The sequence below is a fragment of the Aethalodelphis obliquidens genome, unplaced genomic scaffold, assembly GCF_003676395.1.
Source record: "Aethalodelphis obliquidens isolate GAN/ISIS:26980383/991018 unplaced genomic scaffold, ASM367639v1 scaffold14, whole genome shotgun sequence".
Classification (NCBI taxonomy): Eukaryota; Metazoa; Chordata; class Mammalia; order Artiodactyla; family Delphinidae; genus Aethalodelphis; species Aethalodelphis obliquidens.
In genome coordinates, this window is record NW_020837958.1 from 25,596,444 (window position 1) to 25,616,017 (window position 19,574).

General features: G+C 36.1%; 1 protein-coding gene across 7 annotated transcripts in view; it reads right to left on the reverse strand.

The window, feature by feature from the left end:
• Positions 1 to 19,574, reverse strand: part of PRMT3 (protein arginine methyltransferase 3) — a 136,841-nt gene that overhangs the window by 9,274 nt on the left and 107,993 nt on the right. For 6 of the 7 annotated variants that reach the window (XM_027115180.1, XM_027115186.1, XM_027115183.1 and 3 more), the window contains 2 exons: positions 9,624 to 9,674; positions 9,340 to 9,427 (listed from right to left, as the gene is read on the reverse strand). In XM_027115180.1, the coding sequence (XP_026970981.1) occupies positions 9,340 to 9,427; positions 9,624 to 9,674 (139 nt within the window). Of the gene's footprint in view, positions 1 to 9,339; positions 9,428 to 9,623; positions 9,675 to 12,854; positions 14,460 to 19,574 lie in introns of those variants that run through there. The other variant, XM_027115184.1, reaches the window with a different exon arrangement.

Here is a 19,574-nt window from a genome sequence, read left to right on the forward strand (position 1 = left end):
CAAAAGATCCATTATGGAGATTCAGTACATGGTAAATGGGGCATTTTAACTCACTGAGGAAAGGAGTCAAGAGAAATGTGTAAATATAGTAATACAAAATTTTTTAGTATGGAACCAAAGTCAGAAACCAAAAGGAAAAGTTTGAAGATTTGTTTATACAAAAATGAAAAAATTCTATAAAGATACTTTAAAGAAAAGCAAATTACAACGTTACTTTCACTGCTTAAAATAGCAAAGATTTTTTAAAAAAGTAAATTTTCACTCGATTCCTTAGGATGGATTATGAGAAGTGGAATACTTTTTAAAAAAAGGAATAAAGTGTGTTCCAGTTTTACACTCCTGCCATCTTCATCAATATTGAGCATTATTAGAAACCAAGCAACAACAGAAAAAGAATGAAAATGATAAAAACATCTTTGTTATTTAGATAAACAACAACCAGAATCTGCTTTGATTTGCAATTCAGTGATTATCAGTAGTGATGGGTATTATTAATATTTCAAATGTTTAACCACCATCTAAAAAGAAATCCTCTGAGCATTTACCTTTAGTGATTTTCTTGTTGATGTATATGAGGTTTTGTTGCAAATATTTCTTTTCAGTGTATGTGCCCTAATGGTTGCTGCTCCTTAAGTTGCTTTAGACATGTTAAAAAAAATGTTAAGTTGGCTAGTTTGTAACTATCCTATTCAATCCTTAGCGTAGGGTCAAAATGGAAATGTTCCCTGGTGCCTATAAAGCAGGTTATCTAATTCTGCATTTCAACTTTAAAGAATATATTTAAGTGGTCTTGTACCCCTTAATTTAAAATACAGCCCAACTCAAGATGAACTGGCAGTGGATAATTTTGTTAAATTTTCACAAAAGAAAAAATTTTAAGCACCAATGTTAAATTAAAATACCTGAATAATTAAAAAGTTGTAACATTAAGGGACTTCCCTGGTGGCGCAGTGGTTGGGAATCCGCCTGCCAATGCAGGGGACACAGGTTCGATCCATGGTCCGGGAAGATCCCACATGCTGCGGAGCAACTAAGCCCGTGTGCCACAACTACTGAGCCTGCGCTCTAGAGCCCGCGAGCCACAACTACTGAAGCCCAAGTGCCTAGAGTCCGTGCTTCGCAACAAGAGAAGTCACCACAATGAGAAGCCCGTGCACCCCAACAAAGAGTAGCCCCTGCTCGCCGCAACTAGAGAAAGCCTGCGCACAGCAACGAAGACCCAACGCAGCCAAAAATAAATAAATAAATTTATTTTTTTTAAAAAGTTATAACATTGTCTTATAAGCTGATGCTGTAATTTTCATGTCTTAAAATGAAATACCAGTAAAATAACTATTTCTGTAATAACCTTAATTTCAAAACGGGGGTGCAAACAGCACTTATTTATGTTAATTAAATAGCACGAAGGGTCACAGTAATAAATACATAGTTCACACTGCTGCACTCACTTCAATTGTTCAAGCCTGACTAAAGTACCAAGTCAGTGGCTATAATACCAGAATAGATCAGAGTAATTAATCAGTGTCAAATAGATATAAAATGACTGATGCTGTTAAGTGTGTATACTGTGGTGAGAGCTGAATAGGACACTCTCTATGGAACTGTGCTATATCACTTTGTTTTTATCATCGGCAGACGGCTATTAGTATACCACAAAGCAGCGGTGCAGTTCAATCAAGAACAAAATTGATTTCATTTTAATTCTGTCCTAGTCGTTTTTTAAAATTAAGTTTCTTCCAGAGCAATAAAATTTCATTTCTCCACAAGGGGGATAAATAAAAAATCATTACTATCACTATTAAAGCTTAGAGTTAAAAAGTGAAAGAAAAAAAAAAAAGAAATGGATTCTCCATCACATAAGACCTTACTAATAATAAAGAGAACTAAACAGCCTGATTTTAATAATATTTTTCAAAGCCAAATCACAAGAAAAAGATCTGAATTTTTAAAATACATACTGCCACATAAGCTTTTACAATAAAATTGTACATTATTTTTAAAGGAAAACAAATAAAAAAAAATCCTGAATTTAAAGTAAGTGTTCTTTAAATCCTTTAAAAGTATTCATCCTGGAAGTCTGGTCTCTTAACTCCCACAATGCAGGAAGTTCTCAAATGTTGTAGAGTACTTCTTTTGGAACTATTGTTAGAACTAGGCTGTGAAAACAGCAACAACAACAAAAACCCAAAATGAAGCAAAAACAAATTAGGCTCATCATTTTATAGTTCCCTTGTGCTTTTGGCCAAATGTAAAATTCTTAGTCTGAGAAATTCCCTATTCACACTGTCTTTTCTTGCTTTCCAAAAATCCAGTCTACCCCCAACGGTAGATTTACCATTCCCAAAAAAAGATTTATCATTACTGAAGATATTAACACACACACACACACACACACACACACACACACACACACACACGGAAGAATAACTGTACAGCTATGTATACAATATTTTATTTGTTAAAAAAATCTTGTCATATTACTTTCTGGACAGTAAAATAAGCGGTACATACACAGCAAATTGTCCTGATTAGACTTCTGGCTTTATTTAATTTTATCTAAAAATTTTACATGCCATACAGAGTCAAAAACTACTTTTTAACTCAACAACAGAGAACTCTCTTTAGCCATGCCGAAACTTCTGAGAACATCAGAGCTGACAAAATGGGGCAACCAAATACAGGAGCTAGATAAATGCCCTTGGCGTGTGTCACCCACAGTGATGAGAGGAAATTAATTTCAATGACAACACATATTACTGTACTTATTCATTCGTTCAGCAGGATATTTCTAATATGCCAAATACTACATCAGATAAAAAAGAGGTGAGAGAGGCAAACAACTCATCTTCTATTAGAACCCTTTACCCTACACACTGGTATGTTCTAACACAGATGTATGCATGAATTGATCTGGAAGAACGAAGAACAGAGCAGTTAACCTTCTAAGGACAAAGAGGAAAGATTTACAGAAATAAGCTGGGTCATAAAGGGAAAAGTGGAATTCATCAAGTGAAAGAGGTAAAAACAGTTTCCTAGGTAGAAGAATACCTTAGATAAAAGCAAAGAAGAAAAGACAGGAAAGTTAGCTAAAAAATGAGCAGTAGAGCTGGAGCATATGATGGGCTTATGTGGGGCTGTGACAGGGTGGGGTTGGAAATGATGAAAAATGGTCAGACTGTAAAGGGCCAAGGTAAGGAATCTGGATTTTATCCTGGATATCCTGACGGTCCAGTGTGGGTTTTTAAAAAATTAACTTTATTAAGGTGTAATTTATATACAATAAAATTGTAACATGTAAAATGTGCAGTTCAATGAGTGTTAGTAATATCTCACTCTCATAAACTTTTGCCTACCTCAAGTCTCAAGATTCTTTCTTATGTTAACGTCTAGAAGTTTTACAGTTTCAACTTTGATATTTAGGTCTATCATCCATTTAAAATTGGTTTTTATATATTTGGTGTCAGATAAAAACTGAGATTCACTCTTTTCCTTTATGAATATTCAGTCATTCTAACACCATTTTTTGAAAAGACTATCCTTTTCCCATTGAATTTACATTGGCCCTTTGGAAAAATTTAATTGACTATACAAAACTGAGACTCTGGATTTCCTATTGTTATATTAATCTATATATCTACTTTTTATATGCCAGTATTATACTGCCTGGGTTAATGTAATTTTTAAGTAAGTTTAGAATTCACATAGTATAATAATTCCAATATGGTTCTTATTGCATTTGGTATAAATTTTAGAATCAGCCTGTCAATTTCAACCTTGCTAAATTCACTTACTAGTTCTGTAGTTTTTTTGGGTAGATTTCTTAGAATTTTCTGTGTATACATTATCTATAAATAACAACAGCTTTATTTCTTCCTTTCCAATGGCTTTTAATTTTTTCATTTCTTATTGCACTGGCTAAGACTTCCAATATAGAAGTGTAGGAGGGGTGAGACTGGACATCCTTGCCTTATCTCAAACTTAGGGAGAAAGCATTTAGTCCTTCTCTATTCAGTATGATGCTAGCTACAGACTGTATGGATGCCTTTTGTCAGGTTGAGGAAATTCTCTTTTATTTCTAGTTTGCTGTACTTGTCATAAGTGAATATTGAATTCTGTCAAGTGTTTTTTCTGCATCCACTGATACGATCATGTGGCTTTTCTTCTTTAGACTGTTAGCATGGCAGACTGCATTACAAGATTTTAAAATACTGAATTAGCCTTGCATTCCTGGAATAAAACGCACTTGGTCATGGTGTGTTTTCTTCTTTTACATGTATGCTGGATTCAATTTGCTACTATTTTGTTGAGGATTTCTACATCTATATTCATGAGGGACACTGGTCTGCAGTTTAATTCTCTTGTACTACCTTTGTCTAATTTTTGGTATCAAGATAATACTGCCCTCATAAAATTAGCTCTCTTCTATTTTCTGGAAGAGACTATGTAGAACCGGTGTTATTTCTCCCTTTAAGTCGTTGGGAGAATTTGCAATGAAGCAATCTGTGCCTGGAGATTTGTTTTATGGAAGGCTTTTGAGTCTGGCTGCTGATCTTGTAAATAAAATTTAATTGGAACACAGCCACACCCACTCATTTACCTATGGGTATGCAGGTCCCCACTGCTGCCACTGTTACTGCTGCTACCACTGTAGGATTACTTGCGGGCTGTGATATGGGAGAACAGAGAAGAAACATAGAAAAGAAAAATGGGGATTTCCCCCCACTCTCTCTAAGCATTAGGAGACCCTTTCCCCACTCCTCAAGCTAGAATCAGAGGGCTCCTTTGGGAGCTCTTCCTGTCTGTGCTGAGGCCCTCTTCTGAGTTTCAGGCTGTCTGAAGTCCAGGCTAGGGGATACTGAAGGAAAACTAATCACAAATTTACCACCAGTTCAGTGGTACTTCAAATTCTGGTAATCTTCTCCAATTTATCTGCTATTATGTACTTTTCAGAGATTTCAAAGAGCTGTTCCATGCATTCTGGTTTTAAAGCTGCATTCAGTGAGACAGATGGGATGAATGCACTTACGTCACTGGCAACCGGAATTACTGTCTTTATATTAAGTGTGTTTCCCGTAAACAGCATTTAGTTAGTTCTTGCTTTTATTCTGTTTATTTCTGCCTTTTAATTGGCATGTTTAGACTATTAACATTTTTTAAAAGACTTAACTTTTTAAAGCAGGTTTATGTTTACAACAAAACTGAGAGGAAGGTACAGAGACTTCTCATATCCCCCGGCCCCCACACATGCACAGCCTCCCCCACTATCAACATCACTCATTGGAATGGTACTTTTTTTTTTTTTTTTTTTAACCAAGGATGCGCCCACATTGATGATACATCATAATCACCAAAATTCTGTAGTTTACCTTAGGGTTCACTCTTGGTGTTACATATTCTTGGTGTTACATATTCTACGAGTTTGGACACATGTAAATGACATTTATCCTAATTATAATATCATAAAGAGTATCTTCACTGCCCTAAAACCTTCTGTGTTCTGCTTATTTGTATCCCCTGCCCCTGGCAACCACTGATCTTTTTATTATCTCCATAGTTTTGCTTTTTCTAGAATGTCATTACCACATATCACACAGTGTATAGCCTTTTCAGATTGGCTTCTTTCACTTAGTAAGTTGTGTTTAAGATTCCTCCATGTCTTTTCACGGGCTCATAACTCATTTCTTTTTAGCACTGAATGAAATTCCATCATCTGGATGTATAGACCATTCATATTTAATATAATTATCAATATGTTTGAATTTAAGTCTACCATCATACCTTTTGTTTTCTATTTGTCCATCTGTTTATGTTCCTATCTTCTCTTGAATTGAATAGTCTTTTCAGGATTCTATTTTATCTCCACTACTAGCTTATTAGCTATATTTTGTGGTTTAATTTAAAAATTATTAGCTGTTGCTCTGGGGTTTACAATGTACATACTTAATTCATCAGTTCACCATTAAATTGCTTCATCTAAGTGTAAGGACTTTACAATATATTTCCATTTTCTAATTAATTTCTTTTTTAAATCATTGCCATATATTTTATGTCTCTATATGTTTTAAAACACACAATGCATTATTATTTTTGCTTTAAATAGTCAATTATCTTTTAAGAAATTAAAAAGTGAGAAAATAAAGGATTTTCTTCATACTCACACACATTTACCATTTCTGGCATTTTCCACTCCTTTGTTTAGAGTGGAATTTTCTAAATATTGAAAATTTTGGTGATATTTTCTTTCCACTTGAAGAGCTTACTTTAATATATTTTGTATTGTTGGTCTGCTCCTCTCTATACGTTTTCTTTTTCTCTGGTTAAAGTTTTTTTTTTTTTAATTATCACTGCATACCAGCAATTTGTTTATGATGTGTCCTGGGGTTGTTTTCTTTGTGTTGATCCTTCTTGGAGCTCACTCAATTTCTTGGAGTTCACTCAATTTCTTCAATCTGTGAGTTATAGTTTTTATCAAATATAAGAAAATTTTATCCATTATGTTTTCTGCCCCTGATTCTTCCATGGACTTCTACTATTATATTTAAGGTTGAATGCTGCATATTTTCCCACAGGTTACTGAGGATACATTAATTTTTTTTTTGCGGTACGTGGGCCTCTCACTGTTGTGGCCTCTCCCGTTGCGGAGCACAAGCTCCGCACGCGCAGGCTCAGCGGCCATGGCTCACAGGCCTAGCCACTCCGCGGCATGTGGGATCTTCCCAGATCAGGGCACGAACCCGTGTCCCCTGCATCGGCAGGCGGACTCTCAACCACTGCGCCACCGGGGAAGCCCCATTAATTTTTTTTTTTAAAAATCTTTTTCCCCCCTCTCTGTGCTTCTTTTTGGATACATTTTATTGCTGTATCTTTACGTTCTCTGATCTTTCCTGCCGTTAACTCCATCAAATGACATTTTCACTTCAGATGTTGTAATTTCCATCTCTAGAAGTCCTATTTGGATTGTAAATATCTTCTCATATTTTCCTATGTTCATATAAAAGTAGTTATAATATATTTCAACATGCTTGTGTGCTAATTCTATCATTTCTGGGTTTATTTCTACTGACTGGTATTTTCCTGCATTCAATGTTTGATTGAATGTTGGCCCATGTTGAATTTTATGTCATTGAACATCTGATATTATTGTTCTCCTTTGTTGCTATTAAGGTTACACGCAGTTCAGTTTTTCCTCTTAAGACTTGTTTTTAAGCTTTGTTAAGGAGCATCCAGAGTTGCCTTTACTCAAGTGACAGTTTATTCCCGCTACTATGGTCCTTCTGGGATCTCCACTGAATAGAGTCCAGAAAGACGCCCCACTCTAGCTTGATGAAATTTGAATACCCCAGCCCTGTGTAAATGCTGGGAAATATCTGGTTCACAACTACTGCAACTGCTTTGCCTGACCTCAGGCATTTCATCCCACATACACACCATCTTAGCACTCATCTAAAACTCAAGGGCGTATCGAAGATCTCCAGAGCTCTTTTTCTGACTAATGTGTACCCCAATACTCTGCCCCAGAGCTTCTGGCTTCTATTCATCAGTACTACCACCAAAGGCTTACTACAGCAGGGTTAAAAAAAAAATTTCTTGTAACTGAGAATGACCACATTTTCCTTACTTTGAAATTTCTCTTTCAAACTCTCCGCAGGTTGTGCTATTTTAGGGGAGCCTATTGGCCTTACCATTTAAATATGAGTACACACAATGGCAATGAAAGAAAAAGAGAATGTAGATGGTGCCAGAGGGCAGCATTAGAATCATATACCTTCTTCACAGTATTCTGAAAAAGCTGAATCAATTACTGTAAGGATTACTGGGTAAAGAATATTTAGGATTTCAAAATTTCACTAGGCATCAAATAATACTTTGTTGTAATTAGGTAGGAGAAAATTCAAATGCTATCTTAAATCCCCCTCAAGATTAAAACATGAAAGAATTAGTATTGCCTTTAGAATTTTAGCATTAAGACAACAAAATGGTTACAGTGAGGGAAAAAAGCAGTATTTTCAATTTTCCCAAAATCAATCCAAATACCAGAGCTAAACAAAAAACAAAACAAAGAAACAGAAATGAGGATGTGTTGGCTTCATTTCAGTTTTGCTGTGCTCAAGCTTTCTAGAGAAAGAGAAAATCACGCCATCAAGGTTTTATTTCCATAGCACTGCAACCTCAAAGTGAAAAAAATGACAAGGTGCTGCTTTACTCTAACAGTGTGTATTTGCATCTACTAAATTCCTTTATGTCTCAACAGTGAAATCAAAACCACATTAGAATTTTATGAAATATTTTAAACACAAAGAGAATGATTTAATGACCTCTACTCAGCTTTGTCAAATCTTAACATTCTGCCACAGTTCCTTCAGTTTTTAAAAGAAATTGTTCAGATACATGGCACTAAACCCCCTTTGTAGCCTTCTCTGATCCTACTTCCATCCTTCCCTAAAGTGAACCACTACCATGAATTCAGTGGTTACCATTCTTAAGTGTTGTTTCTTACTTTTACTATGTGTGTGTGTACATACAGCTGTTTTACATGTTTTCAAACTTCATATAAATCATATATTGTAGGAATCATTCTGCAAATTTTTGCTCCGTGTTGCTTTTGAGAGACACACAAATAATTTGATGTTGAATATCTTTACAATGAAGTCTGTTGTACATTCAGTTTTCCTACAGTCAGAAGGCTTTCAGTGAAGATGGGACAAGAAGACTTATATGTAATAAGCAGTTAAAAAAAAAATTCCACAATCAAATTCTAACTTTTGGAGTTAAATGTGTAGGTATGTAAGAACTATAGGTGCTTGTGTAAGTGAACAATCAATGAGATGAATGTAGAATTGGATCAGTCTTCAAACACTATGTAAGATTTGAGGAGATGGACACAGTGGAGAGCATTCTAGACAAATAAAAATATATTTCGAATATAATAACTACTGAATGACATTCTCTTTAATTTACACTTTACTTCTACTGGTGATATTTCTCTTTGGTCACTTGGGAAATGAGAACATTTTCTTTTATTTATATTTGCTACTTAATACGTATTAGCTATTGCTTAAAGAAAAATTTTCTGATTTTGTGGTACTCAAAATAAGAGCTACATAATGTCACATATATTTTAACTGGCAGAAATTAAATTTAAATAAAAGTTTTCTTTAACTTACTTCTTTAATGAAACGATATGCCACCTAAAATTTATGTACATGGTAAACTCTAAGAACTTATCTCAGTATGTCATATTGCTTCAAATACAGTGGGCATAGAAAAAGTGGTTGTAGAATGAATGAATATTGTTTACTTCAGAATGGATAAGACATTTTCCCCCTTTTTCTTTCTTACCTGCTTTAACTGAAAATGGCTTTTCCAATAGGAATACTGTTTGTTTCCAGTGTGTTTTGGTACTCTGGGGGCCCGTAGAGAATACGACCTGCATTGGTAGAGTTCAAAAGTACCCGATGAAGCACAAGATTTTTAGTATCATGGTACATTAATCTACTACATCTAATACAAGCTCCAACTGCTTACAACAGCAAAATGCTTATGATCAAACACCTTGGGGCACAAAAATAAAATACAATGTATTTCACATAATTAATTCTTATGAGACAACTCGTGATACTTACCTTATTGTGGCAATTCTTCTCAAAATATATATCAAAGTAGCCAGCAAGTGCCTGTTTAAAAACAAAGGAATATAAATAATTATTAAACTAATTACATAACAATTGATTATACAGTCTTAAGCCATGACAAATAAGAAACCATTTCCAATATCAGACACTCTTAAACTTATGGTAGGTCACTATTTTTCCTGGAAAACACGATATTAGTAAAAATAAAGTAATATAATTTGGCTTTTCCCCACAGAAACAACATAATAGTAAGGGCAACAAGGCTAATCAAATACTCAGTATGTGTTAAATTAGAGAAATGACCGTGGTGGACCACTGAAAGGTGAGGATCTACATGGAGAAAGGCTCATGCGGCCCCTCGCCCAACCAGACTCTTCCACTGAGATGCTGCCATGTGAGTCAAGCCTCCACACAACTGCAGCAGCATGAAAAACCCTAGGAGCAGAACTAGTATGTAAGTCCAGTCCAGACTGCAGAAACACAGACAAGTAAACCTACATGATTTTTGACTTCAAGGCGCTAAGTTTTGGAGTGGTTTGCTAACCACAGCAATAAATAACTAAAACGTACTCTTTTATATGAAGCCCGCTCATTTAATTTCTTCTGATCTTGTTCATCCAGTTTTAAAGCAAAGTACTATGATTATTTTTGTGATGAGATAAATGAAATTTTAAAATACTACGTTTTTTTTCCTGAAAATAAAAACAAGACTATTCAAATTAAACGTATATGTAGGCAAATACCCAAAGAAGAAACTCCAACGTAACTCTCAGGTTTACTGTTAACAGTTTACAAAAAGGCCTCTAAGAAATTAACATGTTCAAACAAATAAATAATTTTCACTTATTTTTGTTTAAAATTTGAACGATACCATTCCTTTTTCTTTCACTAGTGGGACAGGCTTGACTTAATCTATTTTAAAACTGGCATTAAATAAAGCTTATAAAGTCTTAAAAACTGGAAACTGATTACTGAAAAATCACTATAAAGCTAATTACTGTACTTTCCTGCTTTTGTTAAGAATGTGGAGTTTTATTGATCCGCAGGGTTAATGTGGATTGGGCCCAAACCAAATTCAATATTTCATTTATTGTGCTGTTCATCGTTGCTTGTTTCCTCTTTAGTTCTTCTAGGTCCTTGTTATATGTTTCTTGCATTTTCTCTATTCTATTTCCAAGATTTTGGATCATCTTTACTATCATTATTCTGAATTCTTTTTCAGGTAGACTGCCTATTTCCTCTTCATTTGTTAGGTCTGGTGGGTTTTTATCTTGCTCCTTCATCTGCTGTGTGTTTTTCTGTCTTCTCATTTTGCTTATCTTACTGGGTTTGGGGTCTCCTTTTAGCAGGCTGCAGGTTCGTAGTTCCCGTTGTTTTTGGTGTCTGTCCCCAGTGGCTAAGGTTGGTTCAGTGGGTTGTGTAGGTTTCCTGGTGGAGGGGACTACTGCCTGTGTTCTGGTGGATGAGGCTGGATCTTGTCTTTCTGGTGGGCAGGTCCATGTCTGGTGGTGTGTTTTGGGGTGTCTGTGGCCTTATTATGATTTTAGGCAGCCTCTCTAATGTATGGGGCTGTGTTCCTGTCTTGCTAGTTGTTTGGCATAGGGTGTCCAGCACTGTAGCTTCCTGGTTGTTGAGTGAAGCTGGGTCCTGGTGTTGAGATGGAGACCTCTGGGAGATTTTCACCATTTGATATTACATGGAGCTGGGTGGGAGGTCTCTTGTGGACCAGTGTCCTGAACTTGACTCTCCCACCTCAGTGGCAAAGCCCTGATGCCTGGCTGGAGCACCAAGAGCCTTTCATCCACATGGCTCAGAACAAAAGGGAGAAAAAGCAGAAAGAAAGAAAAGAAAGAAAGAAAGAAAGAAAGAAAGAGGATAAAATAAAATAAAGATAAAATAATGTTATTAAAATAAAAAATAATTATTAAGAAAAAACATTTTTTAAAGTAAAAAACAACAAAAAACGGACGGACAGAACCCTAGGACAAATGGTGAAAGCAAAGCTTTAAAGACAAAATCTCACACAGAAGCATACACATACTCACAAAAAGAGGAAAAGGGGGAAAAATATATATATATCGTTGCTCCCAAAGTCCACCTCCTCAATTTGGGATGATTTGTTGTCTATTCAGGTATTCCACAGATGCAGGGTACATCAGGTTGACTGTGGAGATTTAATCCGCTGCTCCCGAGGCTGCTGGGAGAGATTTCCCTTTCTCTTCTTTGTTCGCACAGCTCCTGGGGTCCAGCTTTCGATTTGGACCCGCCTCTGCGTGTAGGTCGCCTGAGGGCGTCTGTTCTTTGCTCAGACAGGACGGGGTTAAAGGAACAGCTGATTCGGGGGATCTGGCTCACTCAGGCCGAGGGAAAGGAGGGGTACGGATGCGGGGCGAGCCTGCGGCGGCAGCGGCCGCCGTGACGTTCCACCAGGCTGAGGCGCGCCGTCCGTTCTCCTGGGGCAGTTGTCCCTGGCTCACGGGACCCTGGCCGTGGCGGGCTGCACAGGCTCCCGGGAGGGGAGGTGCGGATAGTGACTTGTGCTCGCACACAGGCTTCTTATTGGGGCAGCAGCAGCCTTAGCGTCTCATGCCCGTCTCTGGGGTCCGCGCTGATCGCCGCGGCTCGCGGCCGTTTCTGGAGCTCCTTAAGCAGCGCTCTTAATCCCCTCTCCTCGCGCACCAGTAAACAAAGAGGCAAGAAAAAGTCTCCTGCCTCTTCGGCAGGTCCAGACTTTTTCCCAGACTCCGTCGTCCCGGGTAGCTGTGGCGCACTAGCCCCCTTCAGGCTGTGTTCACGCAGCCGACCCCAGTCCTCTCCCTGGGATCCGACCGAAGCCCGAGCCTCAGCTCCCAGCCCCCACCCGCCCCGGCGGGTGAGCAGACAAGCCTCTCGGGCTGGTGAGTGCCGGTCGGCACCGATCCTCTGTGCGGGAATCTCTCCGCTTTGTCCTCCGCACCCCTGTTGCTGCGCTCTCCTCCGCGGCTCCGAAGCTTCCCCACCCACCCCACCGGCCTCCTGTCTCCGACAGTGAAGGGTCTTCTAGTATGTGGAAACCTTTCCTCCTTCACAGCTCCCTCCCACTGGTGCCGGTCCCGTCCATATTCTTTGTCTCTGTTTTTTCTTTTGCCCTACCCAGGTACGTGGGGAGTTTCTTGCCTTTTGGGAGGTCTGAGGTCTTCTGCCAGCGTTGTGGGTGTTCTATAGGAGCAGTTCCACGTGTAGATGTATTTCTGATGTATCCGTGGGGAGGAACGTGATCTCCGCGTCTTACTCTTCTGCCATCTTCCTCAACTCCTCTCCAAATTCAATATTTAACCTTGAGGTTCATTGTACTTTAGATACCAAGAGAGAATCAAAATACTATATAATTCTGTCAAACTGAAAAACCTGTATAAGTCTCAGACCAATCCCTAAACTGTGTATGTGCAGGAGAGACCCAAAACAGTATAGCAAACTCTTAGAGAATGGAAATGAGATTTGAACCATTGTCTGCCAAGACACTGCTGACAGAACTTATATCTTGACTTTGGATGGACTGCCTGTTAACAACGAACATCAACACTGCCCAGATGATTATAACCCAACTAAGAGTCCAAAATATCCAGGATACAATCCAATATTACTCAACATACAAAGTCCAGGAAAATGTAACCAACTCTCAAGAGAAAAGACAATCAACAGATGCCAATGCTGAGATGATCCAGATGCTGGTACTATCAGACAAAGACTTAAAGCAAATAACTATGCTGGTATAAGTTAATAGCAATGACGTAAAATAAACACACTGAAATGAATCAAAAGACAGGAATTCTCAGTAGAGGAATAGAAACTATGAAAAGAGAACCAAATGGAAATTTCAGAACTGAAAAACACAATAACTGAAACAAAAAACTTCCTGGGCTGAATTGCTGAATTGCAGAATGGAGATGATAGAGGAGGACAAGGTCAGTGAATGTGAAGTTAGATCAAAAGAAATTATCTAATTTTAAAAAACAAGGGGAAAAGATTGAAATAAAATGCCCAGAGACTCAGGGACCTGTGGAACTAACATACATGTAATAGGAGGTCCAGATGGAAAAGAAAAAGATATTGGAACAAAACAAACAAACAAACAAACAAAACAAACAAAAAAAACCTTTCAAAATTCTATATCCAGGAAAAACATCCTTTAGGAATGAAGATAAAATAAATGAATTTTCAAGTGAAGGAATATTAAGAGAATCCATTGCCAACAGGCTTTTTAGAAGACATTTTAAAGGAAGTTCTTCAGGCTGATGGGCAATAATACTGGAAGGAAACCTGAAACATCAAAAATGAGAGAAGAACGATAAATCGTTGGGTAAATATAAAACACTATGTTTCCCCTCTGAATTCCTTTAAGATACCTATGATTTTTTAATGGAAAAATTATAACATCATCTGGTGGGGTTTTCAATGTATGCACATGTATGCACAAAGATCAGTGTAGGGGGTGAAGGGGTAGGAGGGAGGAAGAATGAAATCCCACCAGTATATACAAGTGTTTATAAAATCTGGAAATAAAGAAGGTTTATTTTTAAGTATCATAAGCAAAGCAGAAACTTAATAAAGAAAAATTTAAATTGTAGTATCAAAATTAAAACATGAATGACAGATCTGAGAGTATTTACAATATAAGTAACAAAGGCTCACTGTCCTTTGTACATTAAGCTACTACAAATTAATAAGAAAGCAATACGTCAGGGCTTCCCTGGTGGCGCAGTGGTTGAGAGTCCGCCTGCTGATGCAGGCAACACGGGTTCGTGCCCCGGTCCGGGAAGATCCCACATGCCGCAGAGTGGCTGGAGCCTGTGCTCCGCAACGGGAAAGGCCACAACAGTGAGAGGCCCGCGTACCGGGGAAAAAAAAAAAAAAGAAAGCAATATGTCAAAAGAAACTAACAACAAAAAAGCAGGAAATTTACAAAAGAAAAATCAAATGATTAATAAACATGCTAAAGAAACTGTTTCACCTACTTAGAAAAAAATAAGTCAATTAAGACAACATGATACAATTTTCCTTGATCATGTTGAGAAAAGGATTTTTTAAATGATAATGTCTACAATTAGTGGGGAAAGGTGCATTCATGCTGTGAAAGTAAACTGAAATAACCTTTCTAGGGGAATTAAGTAATACACATTAAAAGATAAAACATTTGTACTAAAAAGAAGTCAGACACAAAATAGTACACACAATATGATTCAATTCATATACAGGAAATTCAAAGACAGAAAAACTAATTTAGTGTTACAAGTCAGAATAGTAGTTATCCTTGCAATACCGGTAGAAACTGGAAGGGGTTATGTGATAGGCTCCTGGGTTGCTGGTAATACTCTGTTTCTTAAGTTGAATGCTGGGTATATGGCGGGGTAATCACTTTGTGCAATTTTACCAAACTATACTTATGATTTGTGTACTTTTCTGTTTTCATGCACACAACTAAGATTTCATACAATGTACATACTCATTGATCCAGTAATTAAAAACTTCCAAAAATTAAGTATGCTTGCAAAGATTTAAACATGTCAAATTTAGCCCACATTTTCAACAACAGGTGATCAGTTAATAAAGCATAAAATCTACAAATAATAGAATACCATTTGGCCATGAAAAGTAATCCTGTAGACAAATATTTACTGATTTGGAAAAATAGTTGTGATATACTATTAGGTGAAAAGAATAATATATATTTATTATGGGCACTTATCCTGTGTTATACAAATGTGAATATATACATCTATATGGAAAGATTTCACCAAGCTATTGAAAGTGGATGATAGATTTCTAATATTAATATTCTTTATGCTTATATATAATTTACATTTCCCATAAATATGAACAAATTCTGTGATAAGTTATTTTTAATAATACTTGAGTTAAATAATCTATAGTATTGCATAGAGAGGCATTCAATTCAACTATTACCTTTGTACATTTCCCTTAATGACTCTGAAAAATCACTCATCTCTGCACCCCAAGGGTTAGGGCAGAGTCTAATATATAGTAGGAACTAAATGAATTTGAAGAAAAAGAATGACAAGTTTTCCCCAACTAGTAATTCTACAAAAAGAACATTTTCAATAACTATTTTTCTTCTCAAGAGATTAGCAAAAGCAAATTAAGGGAAAGTAGCAGGTAAAGGAGAAAAGGTGTAAACAGAATAGTAACAGTAATAAAAACTATGGAAACTATATGAAAACATTAAGATGATTTTTTAAAGATTTTAGTAAGTGGGTTTCATGGTGAGACAGTTAGTTACCTTATAACTATTCTTTAAGTTATACACATGTTTTTATGTATTCCTTATACTCTGTTACCAAAAAAGAAAGCGGAGGGGGAAAAAAACCCTAGTTAGCTAATAAAACCTTTTGTGAAAACAAATTCAGGTTTAAAAAAAGCTCTTACAACATTATCAGAAAATGTGACGTGAATCTGAAATATATATAAAATACACTAAGTGATATGAAATATATATAAAATACACTAAGTGATATATTTAACTCTGATAAAATACAGACTGGTAATGTTAATATAGTAGAACACTGCAGAATTATAATTATAGAAGGTCTTAACAAAGAGGAGAAGCTGATACACAAGTTTACAACAAAATTAAAAAATAAAGATAAAAAGATTTGAGAATACAAAGATATTTTAGAACTGTCTTCCAATCCCCAAATCCAACTATCTATGAAATTTAGTTAAAAATCAAAAAAGAAATTAACGCTTGCCCAGATACCCAAAACTACAGTGAAATATTGAGTAGTTTGGGGGTAACCAAAAAACAGTTTATAAGCCTGAAGACAAATAAATAAGAAATAAAAATGAACGACAGCTATTTTATAGTTCCCTCTGAAGTGCGTTATAGTATATCCAACTCCTCATGCAGATTTACCCTCCTAATGATGTTTGGTTGAGGGTAGTATTAAAATCAGTTCCATAGCAAATATTAATCAGAAGCATGAGGAGAAGTCAGAAAGAAAATCACCTGGGATTTAAAATTACATGCAGAGGTAGCATTCACTTAACTGAGAAAGTGGAAGATGCTTGCTCTGAAAAACCAAAGGGATTTTCTGGGCTTAAAATGGTATTTACTCTCAAACACAAGCAAGGACTAAAATGCCACGTTAGGGAAAGCGCTTCCTTTTTTTTCCCCCCTGTATAAATGATCCTTGATAATTAAAATAGATATTAGAAAAAAAGAGGAAAAAACCTTAAACTTGAAACATAGTCATATAAACTAGTGGAACTATGATCAGTGTTTTTCTGCAAGGCCATTATAAACAATCAAATATGTCAGCTGATTTGGGGACAAAACTATTCATTTTGCTGCAGAATATAAACATACAACTATTTTTCAATTATAGTTTCACCTCCTTGTTACCATCACTTTGACAGGCTATCTCTAGGTGTTTTAAATGTTAATTTCAATGAACTTAATACTCTGTCTGTGGAAGTCATTCAAATATAAGAATAAACCACCACCACAGGAAATTGAAAATGACTAATTGGCAATGGTAATAAATAACTGCAGCACAACTTGACATGTGCTTGAAAAGATCAGATAGGTTTGAAGGCCTGACCACAGAATAAATGTCCCTTTTGTTCCATACATATCTCTAGTCAGGGGCAAAGGGAATGCTAAGGAGAAAAATAAGCATTGAAATCAATTATCTATAGGAGCTGCGTTAATCTGCAAAGGCAAGGTCACAATGAAATAAATAAAATTTCACTGACTTACACCACACACCACAGTCAGAAAAATTTTAGTTATAAAAGTCACTTAGACTGAGAGAAAGAATGAGTAGTAATTACGAACAATAGTGATGACGACAGAAGGAAACAGAATGAAAGAAAAATATACACTAAATTTCTGGGATAGTTTGATCACGCTTGTAATTTGGTGAGAATCTTCCATAATTACTTTGAAGTGCACAGGAAAATAATACAGACGTGTAGCTTTATTGTGCATCTTAAATATTCCTAAGTATTAGAACAGAGTTTCACAATGAGCTGTTTTGTTTCTGCTTTGTGGATTTCACAAAAAGGAAAAACATAACTCACAGCATTTGTAAATTGAATCATTTGAAAATCTGTTTTAAGCCACGTTTTGCTTTTTCATCCCATACATACAAAGGTAGATGCAGTTCGTTTTATACGTGCTCATTTGAAGAACAATGACATGGAATAAAAACGAATTACTTTCTCATGTATTTTGGTGTGATGAGTACTTCTTTAAAGCAGACATATCATGTGTGTATGTAACAGGATGCAGCCAATGAAATAAGATCAGACTACACCTTATGATGAAGAAGGAAATTAAAGATTATCATTATCACTATCACCTGCAGGGAGTAATTTATCATTTCTGTTCTTCATTGGTATCATGTTCCAACAGCGTGTGGTTACAGCAGATACAATTAGGCAGCTGGCCACAGAAGTAGGAGGATAATGTGCTTTTGATGGAGTTTATCCAAGCATGCAGATAGAGTGCTTGTAATCCATGCAGCAGAATCACTATAACAAAAATACAGTTTATTTTTTGTTGGAGTATTTCTTTCAAAATCTTAGTATGGAATTCAAAAGCTAACTGACAATGAGTCTGAAGCAAGTGAAGAAAGAGTAAGAAGATACTGCATAAAAAAGATTATACGTTTTAAGCTTACATCATTGTCTATAAACCAACAAGATGAAGATAAAAATACAGGCCATACCAAGCTGCTGCATAAAGACCATGAACTCTGATGGTGATAACTAGTATTTAAACTAAGAAGACATAATCAACAAAAATGAAAATTACATATTATGATATTCTCCTAATGTTAACAATAGCTTAAATTATAGACTCTTCCCTCTTCAATTAATTTTCTATTTTATCCCAAGAGGAAATCTGCATCTTTTCTTTCCTGATTCCTCTAGGGAACAATACACGTTAAGTGCCATATACTTCTCAAGGGATATTGCCAAACTGAGTAGTGTTTAGAAATAGATCAAGCAATATGGAAAGCATCAAAACAGACCACAGGTCTCAGAATATTTTTAAAAGGTACTTTTACTGAAAAACTCAACATAACTAATTTTTGATCTACTTAAAATATTCCCAAATTATAACTGAAATTCCTTTAAAATTTACTTAGATTTCTCCCTTGTAATTTCAAAATTGCTTATGAAAGTGGTTTTACGGAGCAGATGAGATCACCTCTTCAGAACCTAAAACGTAAATACTTCAATTCTGACGTTCTGTAGATTGATATCTTACGTGGCCTAACTCCTTTACATTTCTTCCTAGCTATAAATAAGATACTATTATTTTATACATTCAATATTCACTGAGATTTACCAATATTTTCACTTAAAAAAACCTTTTAGAGTATAACGGACATGCAGAAAAGTACACAAAAGTGCACACCATGGTGAATTTTCAAACAGAATACAGCTATGATACCCACCCTCAGATCAAGAACCAAAACACCCCAGCACCTAGCAGTCCCCCTAGGCACCTAGCCAACCCTTGGCACCCCCACAGGGTAACTACTACCCTGATTTTTTCCCCAGGTTTATTGAGATATAATTGACATATAACAATGTGTAACGTAAGGTGTGCCATGTGTTGATTTAATGCACTTACACATTGCAAAACGATTACCACCATAGTATTAGCTAAACCCCCATCATACCCCATGATTATCATTTATTTTTTTGTGATGAGAACATTTAAAATCTATTCTCTTGACAACCTTCAAGTATATAATATAGTATTATTAACTATAATCATCATGATGTACATTGGATCTCCAGAACTTATTCAACTTATAACTAGAAGTTTGTACCCTTGACCAACATTTCCCCATTTCTCCCATCCCACACTCCCTCGTAACTACTATTCTGATCTCTGTTTCTGAGTCTGGCCTTTTTATTTAAGTCCTA